Below are 17,842 nucleotides of genomic sequence, written 5' to 3' on the forward strand. Positions count from 1 at the left end.
CTGTCATGTGCCCCTCACATATTATGCCCCCCTGACATGTGCCCCTCACATATAATGCCCCCCTGTCATGTGCCCCTCACATATAATGCCCCCCTGACATGTACCCCTGACTTATAATCCCCCCATGTCATGTGCCCCTCACATATAATGCCCCCCTGACATGTGCCCCTCACATATAATGCCCCCCTGACATGTGCCCCTCACATATAATGCCCCCCTGTCATGTGCCCCTCACATATAATGCCCCCTGACATGTGCCCCTGACTTATAATGCCCCCCTGTCATGTGCCCCTCACATATAATGCCCCCCTGACATGTGCCCCTCACATATAATGCCCCCCTGACATGTGCCCCTGACTTATAATGCCCCCCTGTCATGTGCCCCTGACTTATAATGCCCCCCTGACATGTGCCCCTGACTTATAATGCCCCTCTGACATGTGCCCCTGACTTATAATGCCCCCGTTAGTTCCCCTCACATTATGTGCCCTTTTCTGTGCATCGCTCCCCCGAGTTTTAGATTATATAATTACTTTCTACCATACAGCGCCCGAGCAGCTCTCTCCGGCTGTCACCCTTCTCACGCTGCTCCATTCTTACAGAGTGTGAGCCTTGGGGATGTGATCTCCGGGCGCTGGCACAATGATGTGATGTCATCGCGCCGGCCTGCAATGGATGGCGTCCCTGCGGCTCACACGCTACAAGAATGGAGCAGCGTGTGAGAAGGGTGAGGGAATCGTTTGAGTGATAGACTGTGAGCACATAAGGAGTTAATATTCTGCACTTTTCAGCCTCATTATTTCTCCTCTGATTCCGGTTGCGGCCTCGGTGTCCCCGGTGAATCTTCTCCTCCCGGTGGAGTGATGTAGCGGATATAAAGGAGCGGAGTCCCCCCACAGGTATCTCTGTCCTCGCCTCCTCCTCCAGGTGACTTTGCTCTGTGCTGATGAGTACAAGCATCATACTCCTCTCTCCGCTCTGTGTCCTCCATGTCCTCCACCAGTTCTCCTCTGTTCTTCCTCTCTCCGGTCTGTGTCCTCCATGTCCTCCACCAGTTCTCCTCTGTTCTTCCTCTCTCCGGTCTGTGTCCTCCATGTCCTCCACCAGTTCTCCTCTGTTCTTCCTCTCTCCGGTCTGTGTCCTCCACCAGTTCTCCTCCGTTCTTCCTCTCTCCGCTCTGTGTACTCCATGTCCTCCACCAGTTCTCCTCTGTTCTTCCTCTCTCCGGTCTGTGTCCTCCACCACTTCTCCTCCGTTCTTCCTCTCTTTGGTCTGTGTCCTCCATGTCCTCCACCACTTCTCCTCCGTTCTTCCTCTCTTTGGTCTGTGTCCTCTATGTCCTCCACCAGTTCTCCTCCATTCCTCCACTCTCCAGTCTGTATCCTCCATCAGTTCTCCGTTCTTCCTCTCTCCGCTCTGTGTCCTCCACCAGTTCTCCTCCATTCCTCCACTCTCCAGTCTGTGTCCTCCACCAGTTCTCCTCCGTTCTTCCTCTCTCCGGTCTGTGTCCTCCATGTCCTCCACCACTTCTCCTCCGTTCTTCCTCTCTTTGGTCTGTGTCCTCCATGTCCTCCACCAGTTCTCCTCCATTCCTCCACTCTCCAGTCTGTGTCCTCCACCAGTTCTCCTCCGTTCTTCCTCTCTCCGGTCTGTGTCCTCCATGTCCTCCACCACTTCTCCTCCGTTCTTCCTCTCTTTGGTCTGTGTCCTCCATGTCCTCCACCAGTTCTCCTCCATTCCTCCATTCTCCAGTCTGTGTCCTCCACCAGTTCTCCTCCATTCCTCCACTCTCCAGTCTGTGTCCTCCACCAGTTCTCCTCCATTCCTCCACTCTCTAGTCTGTGTCCTCCACCAGTTCTCCTCCATTTTTCCTCTCCAGTCTGTGTCCTCCATGTCCTCCACCTGTTCTCCTCCGTTCTTCCTCTCTCTGGTCTCTGTCCTCCATGTCCTCCACCACTTCTCCTCCGTTCTTCCTCTCTCCTGGCTGTGTCCTCCACCACTTCTCCTCCGTTCTTCCTCTCTCCTGGCTGTGTCCTCCATGTCCTCCCCCAGTTCTCCTCCATTCTTCCTCTCTCCGGTCTGTGTCCTCCACCAGTTCTCCTTAGTTTTGCCTCTCTTCGATCTGTGTCCTCCATAAGTTCTCCTCCGTTCTTCCTCTCTCCAGTCTGTGTCCTCCATCAGTTCTCCTCCGTTCTTCCTCTCTCCAGTCTGTGTCCTCCATCAGTTCTCCTCCGTTCTTCCTCTCTCCAGTCTGTGTCCTCCATCAGTTCTCCTCCGTTCTTCCTCTCTCCGGTCTGTGTCCTCCATCAGTTCCCCTCCGTTCTTCCTCTCTCCAGTCTGTGTCCTCCATCAGTTCCCCTCCGTTCTTCCTCTCTCCGGTCTGTGTCCTCCACCAGTTCTCTGTTCTTCCTCTCTCCAGTCTGTGTCCTCCATGTCCTCCACCAGTTCTCCTCCGTTCTTCCTCTCTCCAGTCTGTGTCCTCCATGTCCTCCACCAGTTCTCCTCCATTTTTCCTCTCTTCGATCTGTGTCCTCCATAAGTTCTCCTCCGTTCTTCCTCTCTCCAGTCTGTGTCCTCCATCAGTTCCCCTCCGTTCTTCCTCTCTCCAGTCTGTGTCCTCCACCAGTTCTCTGTTCTTCCTCTTTCCAGTCTGTGTCCTCCATGTCCTCCCCCAGTTCTCCTCCATTCTTCCTCTCTCCAGTCAGTGTCCTCCATGTCCTCCATCAATTCTCCTCCATTCTTTCTCTCTCCGGTCTGTGTCCTCCATCAGTTCTCCCCCTTTCTTCCTCTCTCTGGTCTGTGTCCTCCATGTCCTCCACTAGTTCTCCTCCATTCTTCCTTTCTTCGTTCTCTGTCCTCCGTTCTTCCTCTCTCCGTTCTGTGTCCTCCATCAGTTCTCCTCTGTTTTTCCTTGCTCCGGTCTGTGTCCTCCATCAGTTCTCCTCTGTTCTTCCTCTCTCCAGTCTGTGTCCTCCATGTCCTCCATCAGTTCTCCTCTGTTCTTTCTCTCTCTGGTCTGTGTCCTACATGTCCTCCATCAGTTCTTCTCTGCTCTTCCTCTCTCCGGTCTGTGTCCTCCATGTCCTCCACCAGTTCTCCTCCATTCTTCCACTCTCCAGTCTGTGTCCTCCACCAGTTCTCCTCTGTTCTTCCTCTCTCCTGTCTGTGTCCTCCATGTCTCCTACGTTCTTCTCATGTATATTTATATGGTGATGATTTTACTCTTCTTACTGATCGGCAGAGTCTTTGTTACACGATGCACTTTATAAATGTACAATTTTCCTTATGTAGTGCAGTGGTTGCCAAATTGAGGACCACCAGATGTTACAAAACTACAACTTCCAGCAGTCTGAAGGTCCACAGTTTGGAGACCACTGGACCACATAAAGAGAATTGTTTCAGAAAATTCAATGCATTTTATAATTCCCCCATTACACCAACAACCCCATTTGGCTTCTTTCAGTCAAGCGTTTTTTATTTTTTTTATTTTTCCTTTTGTACAGAAAAAAAAACACCATACATTTTTTTAACATCTCTCCTTCATGATGGACTTTGTTTTTTATTTTATTTAATTTATTATAATTTTTTTTTAGTTTTTAAGAAAATCTGTATTAGTATAATTTTCTCATTAGTCATGTGATTCAAAATATTTTTTGGAACCACACTGTAGTCGTATGTTGGACATCTCTAGATCTCGTCCAGATATGTGGTCTTCTCTCCAGGTGACACTGTATGTTTGATGTCTCTACTTCTGGTACAGATATGTGATCTTCTCTCCAGGTAACATTGTAGTCGTATGTTGGATGTCTCTAGATCTGGTCCAGATATGTGTTTTTTTCTCCAGGTGACACTGTAGTCGTATGTTGAATATCTCTAGATCTGGTTCAGATATGTGATCTTCTCTCCAGGTGACACTGTAGTCATATGTTGGACATCTCCAGTTCTGGTCCAAATGTGTGGTCTCTCCAGAGGGGACACTGTAGTCATATGTTGGACGTCTCTAGTTCTGTTCCACATATGTGGACTTCTCTCCAGGTGACACTGTAGTCATATGTTGGATGTCTCCAGTTCTGGTCCAGATACGTGGTCTTCTCTCCAGGTAACATTGTAGTCATATGTTGGACGTCTCTAGTTCTGTTCCACATATGTGGACTTCTCTCCAGGTGACACTGTAGTCATATGTTGGATGTCTCTAGTTCTGGTCCAGATACATGGTCTTCTCTCCAGGTAACATTGTAGTCGTATGTTGAATGTCTCTAGTTCTTGTCCAGATATGTAGTCTTCTCTCCAGGTGACACTGTATGTTGTATGTTGTATGTCTCTAGTTCGGGTCCAGATATGTGGTCTTCTCTCCAGGTAACATTGTAGTCATATGTTGGATGTCTCTAGTTCTGGTCCAGATATGTGGTCTTCTTTCCAGGTGATACTATAGTCATATGTTGGATGTCTCTAGTTCTGGTCCAGATATGTGGACTTCTCTCCAGGTGACACTGTAGTCACATGTTGGATGTCTCTAGTTCTGGTCCAGATATGTGGTTTTCTCTCCAGGTGACACTGTAGGCGTATGTTGGATGTCTCTAGTTCTGCTCCAGATATGTGGACTTCTCTTCAGGTGACACTATATGTTGTATGTTGGACGTCTGTAGTTCTGGTCTTAGATATTCCTTATTGATCTCATTGATACTATTTCAGGTTCTGTGCCAAATCCAACCCAACCTCTCCACGGTGTATATCACAGAGGTGACTGATCCTTCTCAGGGAGAAGAAGTCCCCACCTTAAATCTTCAACGTTCTCCTCAATGTTCTTAGTCTACCCTGGTGAACGGACTCCTTCAGATACAGGTGAGTTTAGATTCTTAGAGGGTAATAATATTTTTTCCATTCTATCCCAGTTTTATCTCCATTTTTTCTCTTTTCCCTATCATGAAGAACATTCTTCTCTGAGGTTGGGTCTGGGAGGGTGAGGTATCTCCTGGAAGAGAGCGCATGCGGGCATAAGAAGTCTTATAGGCCATGCAATGCTCACTGGGGAAAAAAATTGTTCTCCTCCAGAAGTAATGGAGATAACACTACAGTGCCATCTATTGCAAGTGGTGTCCCTTAAGATGCCTTGAAATATGATCAGAGATTATGAACCAAACCAGAACAGGAACAACACTCATCTGTAGACAATTGTTTTGACGTTATTTCCCCTCATCAGTACAGAGTAGGGCGCCCATGGGCTATCAGAGAGGCCTTTGATGTGTGTCCTTGGGAAGACCACAAAAATGATATAAAGGGTCTTGTAGACCATGCAATGAATCCCCAGGCTAGTTTATGAAGCAGCTGTCTACAGATGGTCTCTTTCCTTCTGGAGAACCTCTAGTATGAATACTTCTGAGATCACAACATACCGTATTATTAATGTTTATTTACAGAAATCCAGAAAGAGGAAAGTTCATGTGGAAATGTTAAACACCACGGCCCTCCACCCGGACTACTTCCTCCTGATGGGCGTCCCCGGTCTAGAGGAATCCCACCTCCTGCTCTCCATCCCGTTCTCTATCATGTATATCTTGGCTCTTACTGGAAACTCCATGTTGATCTTCATCATTGGAACCCATGAGACTCTCCAGCAGCCCATGTACCTGTTTCTGATGATGCTGGCCGCCTGTGACCTCCTCCTCAGCTCCACCACCGTACCCAAGACCCTCTGCATCTTCTGGTTTAACTCTTACACAATCTCCTTCACTGGTTGTATTGCTCAAACATTCTCCATTCATTTCAACTTTGCGATGGAGTCGGCCATCTTGGTGAGCATGGCCTATGATCGGTACTACGCCATTTGCCACCCTTTATTGTACATAACCACCCTCACTGGGTCCTTCATAAGGAAGATGGTCATTTTGGCCCTTCTTAGGAACATTTGTATGATAACTCCCTTTGTTTTTCTCCTACACAGATTACCGTATGAAGGCAGCATTGTGATAGAGCACACGTATTGTGAGCACATGTCCATGGCCAGGCTCGCCACTGACGATATACTGGTCAATGTAGTGTATGGACTCGTCATAGCCACTTGTTCTACTGGTGTAGACCTGATTCTCATAATCATTTCATATGTTGTTATTGTCCGGACAGTTCTCACACTTCGGTCCTCAGACGCTCGTGTGAAGGCCTTCAATACCTGTGTGTCCCACGTTTGTGTCATCACCCTCTTCTATATACCGGCCTTCTTCTCTTTTATAGCCCATAGAGTTGGCCATAAAAACATCTCTGCCCAGTTCCACATCCTCTTTGCCAATCTCTACGTCATTGTCCCTCCAATGATGAACCCGATCATCTACGGGGTGAAGACAAGAGAGATCAGACAGCGGGTGGTGTCCACGTTCTGTAGATAACTACTGGACGTGGCGATGAATGATAACCTCAGAGCTGGACAAATGAAGCTCTAATAATTCATCACAACTCAAGTGAATTTACAAAGATCATCCCACACGTCCCACAACAGTCTTGGCTGTAGGATGTGTCTGGTGGACATGTTTGTGGGGCTGAGAAGCAAGAACCTTCCAGGTGGGATGGACACTGCTTCTGAAGAGTAGACCATCTTTGTAATGGTAGATTTCTCAGTTTTAGGAAATTATCTTCCTTTATTTGTTGAAGATCATCTTAGAGCTTTAAGCGGTGATGAAATGATGGGTTCATATTACAGATCTTATAAAATATATCCGCCCTCTGAAAACCTGTTGACTTTCTTCTTTGTACACAAGTTAGAATAAGTAATAATTGTGTAACTATTCACACCCCCTCCCCATTTCATAACCTCTTGGGGACGCGGGGTATACTCATATGCCATGCATCCCCGGTCCTTAAGGACACAGGGTGTTCAGAAGGCATCATGTGCAAAGCCCCCCCCCCCCCCCCATGTCAGCGATCACCACAAATCGTTTGTCAATTCAGGCCGGCAATTGGCAGTGTTTCTGGGTAAATCGGGTCTCCGGTCACCCGGAAAAAAGGGTGAGAGGTGCCGTCCGAGATGGCACCTATCACCCCTTACCAGCAGGAGTGTGGTGGCACGGGTGGCACCTCACGATCACGTGATCGGTCGGACGGAACAACCAACCAATTACTGTCTTGCTGGGCGGTGATCACCGGTGATGGGGACGACGATCGGGGCCTTCCGTACCTCGGTGGAGGTCGGCGGGGGTCCCTTTAGGCAGTGGCAGCGGCAGGAACGGCGACGGTAGCAGCAGGATACATGATGTAATGTTGCTTAGCAACAACTCCCAGCATGCACAGCCAAAGGGCATGCTGGGAGTTGTACTTATGCAACATCTGGAAGCACACCTACAACTCCCAGCATGCCGTTTGGCTGTCTGTGCATGCTGGGAATTATAGTTATGCAATAGCTGGAGGCAAATTTTTTTTCTATGAAAAACGTATGCCTCCAGCTGTAGCATAACTACAACTTTCAGCATGCACGGATAGCCAATGGGTATGCTAGGAGTCAGGGCCACCATCAGGGGGGTACAACCCATACACCTGTATGGGGCCGGGCCCGGAGCTTCAGGAGGCCCGGACGTCCCTGGACCTTTTTTTTTTTTTTTTACTGGCTTGTCATCTGTACCCCCCTGATGGCGGCCCTGCTTGTCACTCACTGACCGCTGGGTGCCCGCAAGGACTATGACTGGGCCTCATAGTCCGGGGGGCCCGCACATTTCAAATAAATTACCTATTTCTAAGGCGCGGGCCCCTTAATAATTGTGGCAGGGCCGGACAGGCCAAGGGCTGATTGGAGTAGAGGCGTCACGTGCCCCACGATCTTCTTCATCCTCCCTGTCCAGCACCAGGAGCAGCAGAAGCCTCACGTGGTTTCACCGATCCCTGGCAGGGTAGGTGAACTTTCGAGGGGGGGGGGGGGGGGGGTGGGGGATTATGGGAGTGATAGGAGGTGATGAGTGGTGCAGGGGGGGTGGGGGTGATGAGAGGTGCGGAGGGTGATGAGAGGTGCAGGGGGGGGTGATGAGAGGTGCAGGGGGGGTTATGGAAGTGATGAGAGGTGCGGGGGGATGAGAGGTGCAGGGTGGGGTGATGAGAGGTGCAGGGGGGATTATGGAAGTGATGAGAGGTGCGGGGGGGGGTTATGGGGGTGATGCGAGGTGTGGGGGGTTGATGAGAGGTACAGGGGGGAATGAGAGGTGCAGGGGGTGATGATAGGTGCAGGGGGGGGTTATGGAAGTGATGAGAGATGCGGGGGGGGTGATGAGAGGTGCAGGGGGGTTATGGGGGGTGATAAGAGGTGCAGGGGGTGATGAGAGGTGCAGGGGGGTTATGGGGGTGAGGAGAGGTGGGGGGGGGGTGATGAGAGGTGCAGGGGGTGATGAGAGGTGCAGGGGGGTCATGGAAGTGATGAGAGGTGCAGGAAGGGTTATGGGGGTGATGAAAGGTGCAAGGGGGGTGATGAGAGGTACAAGGGGGGATGAGAGGTACAGGGGGGTGATGAGAGGTGCAGGGGGGGGTGATGAGAGGTGCAGGGGGGGTGATGAGAGGTGCAGGGGGGTTATGGAAGTGATGAGAGGTGCAGGGGGTGATGATAGGTGGAGGGGGAGTTATGGGGGGTGATAAGAGGTGCAGGGGGGTTATGCGGGTGATAAGAGGTGCAGGGGGTGATGAGAGGTGCAGGGGGGGGTTATGCGGGTAATAAGAGGTTCAGGGGGTGATAAGAGGTGCAGGGGGTTATGGGGGTGAGGAGAGGTGCGGGGGGTGATGAGAGGTGCAGGGGGGGGGTGATGAGAGGTGCACGGGGGGTTATGGGGGTGATGAGAGGTGCAGGTTGGTGATGAGAGGTACAGGGGGGGATGAGAGGTGCAGGGGGGTTATAAGAGGTGCAGGGGGTGATGGGGTGATGAGAGGTGCTGAGGAGAGTTATGGGGGTGATTAGAGGTGCGTGGGGTGATGGGGGTGATGAGAGGTGCAGGGGGTTATGGGGGCGAGGAGAGGTACATGGGGGGTGATGGGGGTGATAAGAGGTGCAGGGGGGTGATGGGAGGGATAAGAGGAGCAGGGGGGTGATGAGAGGTGCAGGTGGGTTATGGGGGTGATGAGAGGTGCAGGGGGTTATGGGGGTGATAAGAGGAACAGGGGGTTATGGGGGTGATAAGAGGTGCAGGGGGTTATGGGGGGCGATAAGAGGTGCAGGGAGTTATGAGGGTGATGAGGAGTGATGAGGACACAGAGGATTAGAAGGGGTGTATATGTATATATGATGTGTATGCATGTATGGCAGTATTGTATTCAGGGGTACAGTGTGTGACAGTATTATATTAAGGGGGACAGTGTGTGGCAGTATTATATTCAGGGGTACAGTGTGTGGCAGTATTATATTCAGGGGTACAGTGTGTGGCAGTATTATATTCAGGGTACAGTGTGTGGCAGGATTATATTCAGGGTACAGTGTTCGGCAGTATTATATTCAGGGTACAGTGTGTGGCAGTATTATATTCAGGGTACAGTGTGTGGCAGGATTATATTCAGGGTACAGTGTTCAGCAGTATTATATTCAGGGTACAGTGTGTGGCAGGATTATATTCAGGGTACAGTGTTCGGCAGTATTATATTCAGGGTACAGTGTGTGCCAGGATTATATTTAGTGGGTACAGTGTATGGCAGTATTCTATTCATGGTACAGTGTGTGGCAGTATTATATTTAGGCTACAGTGTGTGGCAGTATTATATTCAGGGTACAGAGTGTGGCAGGATTGTATTTAGTGAGTACAGTGTATAGCAGTATTATATTCAGGGTACAGTGTGTGGCAGTATTATATTCAGGGTACAGAGTGTGGCAGGATTATATTTAGTGGGTACAGTGTATAGCAGTATTATATTCAGGGTACAGTGTGTGGCAGGATTATATTTAGTGGGTACAGTGTGTGGCAGTATTATATTCAGTGTACAGTGTATGGCTGTATTATATTCAGGGTACAGTGTGTGGCAGTATTATATTCAGTGGATACAGTGTGTGGCAGTATTATATTCAGGGTACAGTGTGGGGCAGGATTATATTTAGTGGGTACAGTGTGTGGCAGTATTATATTCAGTGTACAGTGTATGGCAGTATTATATTCAGGGTACAGTGTATGGCAGCATTATATTCAGGGTACAGTGTGTGGCAGTATTATATTTAGGGTACAGTGTGGGGCAGGATTATATTTAGTGGGTACAGTGTATGGCAGTATTATATTCTGTTTTTGCACGAGCACCTGCCCCTATAAGTCCTGTGCCCACTGATCTACAAAGTGTACGACAGGATATTGGCCAATTGACTAAAGTGGTTAAAGAATTGGCGAGCAGGTCTAGTACACCCAGTCAAGAACCACTTCCACCTAGAAAACCTGCTCCCCGTCCTGCCAATCCACCTCATTACCCCCCTATGAGGCCTCCAGGGACTCAAGGGCCCGTCTGTAGTCATTGCAATTAAGCCGGAAATTGGAAAAGTCAGTACTGGGCTTTAAACGAGAATCCCCTGAGGTCGAGGACCGCCACTCAGGAGCAACAACCTTAGGTCCAGAATCAACCGGCACCGTCAGGATTTTCTATGTATGTTGCCCAATGTCCTTATGTGAAAATTATGGTAGAGGGGGTAAAGTAAGAGGCCCTGATTGGGACACTTTGGAATCCCCAAACTGAAGCCACCATCAGACAGAGGTTTTATTGGGGTAGGGATGTGAGGAGACTTTGAAAAGTGGAGCGGTGAATGTACTGTCTGCAACGTCACCAAGAATCTCCGTAAGGATGTGAGAGCCCCCCTTCATCCCATCCAAACCGAAAGACCTGACCAGCTGATCACCTTGGATCATGTGAAGTTGTCTTCTACACGCTCTGGCTACACTTACGCCCTTACCATGGTAGACCACTATTCCAAGTGGGTAGTGGTAGTGCCCGTCAAGGACTTCTCGGCGAAGACTGCTGCGCAGATGTTTTATACCCACTGGGTCCAGACCTTGGGATGTCCGGAGTCGGTTCTCACGGATCGCGGAACCGCCTTTGAAGCCCAGCTGTTTCAGGAACTGTGCCAGTTCCACGACTGCAAGAAGCTCCGGGCTACAGCTAATCACCCCCAGGGGAATGGACTGTGTGAGAGAATCAACCAGGTCTTCATACATATGCTGAGAGCAGCGTCAGTGTCCATGCACGAAGAGTGGCTCCGACTCTTGCCCGAGCTGCTGGAAATTTACAATAATACCATCCACTGCTCCACAGGGTACACTCCCTTCTTCCTCATGATGGGTCGACATGGGCAACTTCCTAAAGACTGAGCCTTTGGACTGCAAGCACCCTTCAACAACTCTCCGCAAGCCTCACAAGACTGGGTCTCTGAACACCAGGGGAGGATTCAAAAGCCAAAGAGATTGTTGAGAAAAAGATGGGCGAGGCCCAGGAATGTCAGCAGAGAGATTACAACCGCCACGCATCTGATAAGCCGTTACAACTGGGAGACAGAGTCTGGCTCAGGAAATTCTCCAGAACACACAAGTTAGACTCCATCTGGAAGACAGAGCCTTATACCATCACTGCTGTGCCCTACCCCGATTCAGACGTTTATGAGGTTCAGAAGACTGGATTTGAACTGCAGGTGGTCTATAGGAATCGGATTAAATTGTGCCTTAGGGAAGACTTACTGGCACTGCCTCCTCCTGCTCCCATAGCTGACAGACCTGTGAGGGAATACGTCCCAGGAGAAGGGATTCACCCATCCATGGACATTCCGATGTTCTTCCCTCTTCAACCTGCAATGTTCTGTGGTTTACCCTGTCCAGCTCCAGCACAACCATCATTAGTCTCCTCTCCTGCTACAAATTTGTCTCCAGTGACAACTCCAGGAAGGTCAGAACCCCTCTCACCCATTCCAATGGCTTCCCTCAGTCCAGGATTGAATATGACTCCTGTATCCAGCCCTCAAGCTGGTCCCTCCGGGACTGAAGTTACAAGAGAACTGACAGTAGAAGATGTTCCTGAAACCCAAGAGGTGGTGTTGGGTCCGTCTCAAAGGTCGACACAGGGAAACATTCCGCTCAGATACCAAGACTGACTTAATCCAATATATTGTACACATAGTACATCTCATGACTCTCATTAGTCTACCGTTTCAATAAACTTCAGTACACATAATTTCAAAATATGTCTCACAAAAACATGCACCTATATTAGCCAACTCAGGTGGGGCTTGCAGTTTGCCTCCCTCCTCCTATTGCATGTGCTCAGTCACGCTGGAGGGTACCTGGGAGGAGGCTGTGAGTTGACCAAATGCTGCCGTAATTTCCCACTGGCCCCTGTTTTGCTTATCACGCACAGGTAGGATTAGCGTTAGGTCCTGCGCCATTTTGAGAAACCTTGGCATTGGTGTGCGGGCTCTGGTGTGTCCTTCATATAAGGATACACTGGCGAATGTCTCAATTTTAACATCAGTGTTGAGGGATAATGTCATTGTATACATCTACCACAGTAGTGACCCATATTCCTGTATTGTATTATCACAAAAACAATAAAAATATTCCTTAGGGACTGTAACATTCTATAACTCAGTTCCATACCACTGTTTATGCACTATCATGTGTTTTCTTTTGTGCTTTCAGGATGTGTTCAGGATGCTCTTCCTGGCCAGAAAATGCTCCTGTAGCTCAATAAAATGCACGTATCCAGAAAGGTAACGGTATGTAAGTGTTATCTAGACAGAGTTCTAGGGGTAAGTGTGTAATACCTATAGACCCTAGTAGCTAAGGCATTGGTCAGAAAGCCTCAGGCAATCCATTCCGAAACAGGTGTATAACTTAGATAATAAATATGTGGTATGATGAAAATGCGGTATAGAACAAAATAGTAAGTGAGATTATTATTCTGGCATGTGGAAACATCAAAGTCATTATACATACTTCTAGTCCTATATTAGTTTTTTGTCAATCAAAAGAAAAGAAAAAATAAATAATAGAATATCAGTCAAATGTAATTCCTTATTAAATTTCATGCATAGTCAATAGGTGTGTAATAAAGGAAAGTCAAATGTAGATAGTAAAAGGATATATAGCTAAATCCATACCATCCATACCGTTTTAGAGCCTGTATGGACATTCTAATATGCACAAGGACTCTTTGTTGTTATTCACCTACAGCCTGATTAAGGACATTCTTAATTATGCCCAGGACTGTGTTGGACTTTATCATTTCGTCCCTCTGTCTTTGGGGACCTTCGTCGAGGACAACTTATTTTAAGTAAGGGGGTTTGTGGTGTCCCGGTACAGGACTTGGTCCTGTCCCTTTGTCTGGAGACCCCTCAGCCAGAGTCCCTCCATGCTAATGGGCTCTCCTGAAGGGCTAACCCCTAGTTGCCTCTTAATATTGTAATATTTAACCTGTGAGGAACCTGAACTACAGTCCTCTATGCAAAGACTGTTTTGTAACCTGCAGTTGCATAAAATATGCAGGAAAGTTTATTCCGGTTTTCATCAATATCTGCTGTGGACATTCCTTTATTTTTCCCTACCGTTTGTAGGGCCATTACCCTAAGGAAACCGCACCCTGGCATCACGACAACAAAGGGTTAATACCACTACCCTACACTACCACTCCGCAACACCCCCTTTGCATCCTTCCACCCCGGCATCACAAGTAGTTCCTGGATATATGAGGGGCTCCTGGATGTATGAGTGGCTCCTGGATATATGAGTGGCTCCTGGATATATGAGTGGCTCCTGGATATGTGAGTGGCTCCTGGATATATGAGTGGCTCCTGGATATATGAGTGGCTCCTGGATATATGAGTGGCTCCTGGATGTATGAGGGGCTCCTGGATATATGAGTGGCTCCTGGATGTATGAGTGGCTCCTGGATATATGAGTGGCTCCTGGATATATGAGTGGCTCCTGGATATGTGAGTGGCTCCTGGATATATGAGTGGCTCCAGGATATATGAGTGGCTCCTGGATATATGAATGGCTCCTGGATGTATGAGTGGCTCTTGGATATATGAGTGGCTTCTGGATAGACGAGTGGCTCCTGGATATATGAGTGGCTTCTGGATAGACGAGTGGCTCCTGGATATATGAGTGGCTATTGGATGTATGAGTGGCTCCTCGATATATGAGAGGCTCCTGGATATATGAGATGCTCCTGGATATATGAGTGGCTCCTGGATATATGAGTGGCTCCTAGATATATGAGTGGCTCCTGGATATATGAATGGCTCCTAGATATATGAGTGGCTCCTAGATATATGAGTGGCTCCTGGATATGAGTGGCTCCTGGATATATGAGTGGCTCCTGGATGTATGAGTGGCTCCTAGATATATGAGTGGCTCCTGGATATATGAGTGGCTCCTGGATGTATGAGTGGCTCCTGGATATATGAGTGGCTCCTGGATATATAAGTGGCTCCAGGATATATGAGTGGCTCCTGAACATATGAGTGGCTCCTGAATATATGAGTGGTTCCTGGATATATGAGTGGCTCCTAGATATATGAGTGGCTCCTGGACATATGAGGGGCTCCTGGATATATGAGTGGTTCCCGGATATATGAGTGGCTCCCGGATATATGAGTGGTTCCTGGATATATAAGTGGATCCTGGATATATGAGTGGCTCCTGTATATACGAGTGGCTCTTGGATATATGAGTGGCTTCTGGATACATGAGTGGTTCCTGGATATATGAGTGGTTCCTGGATATATGAGTGGCTCCTGGATATATGAGTGGCTCCTGGATATATGAGTGGCTACAGGATATATGAGTGGCTCCTAGATATATGAGTGGCTCCTGGATATATGAGTGGCTCCTGGATATATGAGTGACTCCTAGATATATGAGTGGCTCCTAGATATATGAGTGGCTCCTGGAAATATGAGTGGCTCCTGAATATATGAGTGGCTCCTGGATGTATGAGAGGCTCCTGGATGTATGAGTGGCTCCTAGATATATGAGTGGCTCCTGGATATATGATTGGCTCCTGGATATATGAGTGGCTACTGAATATATGAGTGGTTCGTGGATATATGATTGGCTCCTGGATATATGAGTGGCTCCTGGATATATGATTGGCTCCTGGATATATGAGTGGCTACTGAATATATGAGTGGTTCGTGGATATATGATTGGCTCCTAGATATATGAGTGGCTCCTGGATATATGATTGGCTCCTGGATATATGAGTGGCTCCTGCATATATAAGTGGCTCCTGGATATATGAGTGGCTCCTAGATATATGAGAGGCTCCTGGATATAAGAGTGGCTCCTGGATATATGAGTGGCTCCTAGATATATGAGTGGCTCCTGGATATATGAGTGGCTCCCCGATATACGAGTGGCTCCCCGATATACGAGTGGCTCCTGGATATATGAGTGGCTCCTAGATGTATGAGTGGCTCCAGGATATATGAGTGGCTCCTGGATATATGAAAGACTCCTGGATATATGAGTGGCTCCTGGATATATGAGTGGCTCCTAGATATATGAGTGGCTCCTGGATATATGAGTGGCTCCTGGATATATGAGTGGTTCCTGGATACATAAGTGGCTCCTGGATATATGAGTGGCTCCTAGATGTATGAGTGGCTCCAGGATATATGAATGGCTCCTAGATATATGAGTGGCTCCTAGATATATGAGTGGCTAATGGATATATGAGTGGCTCCTGGATATATGAGTGGCTCCTAGATATATGAGTGCTTCCTGGATATATGAGGGGCTCCTGGATATATGAGTGGTTCCTGGATATATAAGTGGCTCCTGGATATATGAGTGGCTCCTGGATGTATGAGTCGCTCCTGGATATATGAGTGGCTCCTAGATATATGAGTGGCTCCTGGATATATGAGTGGCTCCTAGATATATGAGTGGCTCCTGGATATATGAGTGGCTCCTAGATATATGAGTGGCTCCTAGAAATATGAGTGGCTCCTGGATGGATGAGTGGCTCCTGGATATATGAGTGGCTCCTAGAAATATGAGTGGCTCCTGGATATATGAGTGGCTCCTGGATATATGAGCAGCTCCTGGATATTTGAGTGGCTCCTGGATGTATGAGTGGCTCCTGGATGTATAAGTGGCTCCTGGATATATGAGTGGCTCCTAGATATATGAGTGGCTCCTAGAAATATGAGTGGCTCCTGGATGGATGAGTGGCTCCTGGATATATGAGTGGCTCCTAGAAATATGAGTGGCTCCTGGATATATGAGTGGCTCCTGGATATATGAGCAGCTCCTGGATATTTGAGTGGCTCCTGGATGTATGAGTGGCTCCTGGATGTATAAGTGGCTCCTGGATATATGAGTGGCTCCTGGATATATGAGGGGCTCCTAGATATATGAGTGGCTCCTTTATATATGAGTGGCTCCTTGACATATGAGTGGCTCCTAGATATATGAGTGGCTCCTGGATGGATGAGTGGCTCCTGGATATATGAGTGGCTCCTAGATATATGAGTGGCTCCTGGATGGATGAGTGGCTCCTGGACATATGAGTGGCTCCTGGATATGTGAGTGGCTCCTGGATATGTGAGTGACTCCTGGATATATAATTGGCTCCTGGATTTATGAGTGGCTCCTGGATATATAATTGGCTCCTGGATTTATGAGTGGCTCCTGGATATATGACTGGCTCCTAGATATATAAGTGGCTCCTGGATGTATAAATGGCTCCTGGATATATGAGTGGATCCTGGATATATGAGTGGCTCCTGGATGTTTGAGTGGTTCCTGAATATATGAGTGGCTCCTAGATATATAAGTGGCTCCTGGATGTATGAGTGGCTCCTGGATATATGAGTGGCTCCTGGATATATGAGTGGCTCCTAGATATATGAATGGCTCCTGGATGTATGAGTGGCTCCTGGATATATGAGTGGCTCCTGGATATATGAGTGGCTCCTGGATGTATGAGTGGCTCCTGGATATATGAGTGGCTCCTGAATATATGAATGGCTCCTGGATATATGAGTGTCTCCTGGATATATGAGTGGCTCCTGGATATATGAGTGGCTCCTAGATATTTGAGTGGCTCGTGGATATATGAGTGGCTCCTGGATATATGAGTGGCTCCTGGATGTATGATTGGCTCTTGGATATATGAGTGGCTCCTGGATATATGAGTGGTTCCTGGATATATGAGTGGCTCCTGGATATATGAGTGGCTACTAGATATATGAGTGGCTCCTAGATATATGAGTGGTTCCTGGATATATGAGTGGCTCCTGGATATATGAGTGGCTCCTGGATATATGAGTGGCTCCTGGATATATGAGTGGCTCCTGGATATATGAGTGACTCCTGGATATATGAGTGGTTCCTGGATATATGAGTGGCTCCTGGATATATGAGTGGTTCCTGGATATATGAGTGGCTCCTGAATATATGAGTGGCTCCTGGAAATATGAGTGGTTTCTGGATATATGAGTGGCTCCTGGATGTATGAGTGGCTCTTGGATATATGAGTGGCTCCTGGATATATGAGTGGCTCCTGGATATATGAGTGGCTAATGAATATATGAGTGGCTCCTTTATATATGAGTGGCTCCTGGATATATGAGTGGCTCCTGGATATATGAGTGGCTCCTGGATATATGAGTGGTTTCTGGATATATGAGTGGCTCCTGGATATATGAGTGGCTCTTGGATATATGAGTGGCTCCTGGATATATGAGTGGCTCCTGAATATATGAGTGGCTCCTAGATATATAAGTGGCTCCTGGAAATATGAGTGGCTCCTAGATATATGAGTGGCTCCTGGATATATGAGTGGTTCCTGGATATATGAGTGGCTCCTGGATATATGAGTGGCTCCTGGATATATGAGTGGCTCCTAGATATATGAGTGG

General features: G+C 48.0%; 2 protein-coding genes across 3 annotated transcripts in view; both read left to right on the forward strand.

Moving 5' to 3' along the window:
* The first annotated feature begins 754 nt into the window (after positions 1-754).
* LOC130357547 (olfactory receptor 52Z1P-like) lies at positions 755-6,645 on the forward strand. 2 transcript variants are annotated; one of them, XM_056560244.1, is made up of 3 exons: positions 755-927; positions 4,693-4,842; positions 5,418-6,645. In XM_056560244.1, exon 3 carries the CDS (start codon positions 5,448-5,450, stop codon positions 6,378-6,380), a length of 933 nt encoding a protein of 310 aa, XP_056416219.1. In that variant the 5' UTR covers positions 755-927; positions 4,693-4,842; positions 5,418-5,447; the 3' UTR covers positions 6,381-6,645. The 2 variants fall into 2 exon arrangements, with proteins under 2 accessions (XP_056416219.1, XP_056416218.1); XM_056560243.1 differs by having other exon boundaries at positions 755-899.
* A 4,756-nt stretch (positions 6,646-11,401) lies between these two features.
* LOC130358135 (olfactory receptor 51G2-like) overlaps positions 11,402-17,842 on the forward strand; it is a 62,219-nt gene continuing 55,778 nt past the window's right edge. Inside the window, exons 1-2 of the mRNA XM_056560964.1 lie at positions 11,402-12,004; positions 12,612-12,682. Of these exons, the coding sequence (XP_056416939.1) occupies positions 11,402-12,004; positions 12,612-12,682 (674 nt within the window). The remainder of the gene's footprint in view (positions 12,005-12,611; positions 12,683-17,842) is intronic.

The sequence above is a fragment of the Hyla sarda genome, chromosome 2 (assembly GCF_029499605.1).
Source record: "Hyla sarda isolate aHylSar1 chromosome 2, aHylSar1.hap1, whole genome shotgun sequence".
Taxonomy (NCBI): domain Eukaryota; kingdom Metazoa; phylum Chordata; class Amphibia; order Anura; family Hylidae; genus Hyla; species Hyla sarda.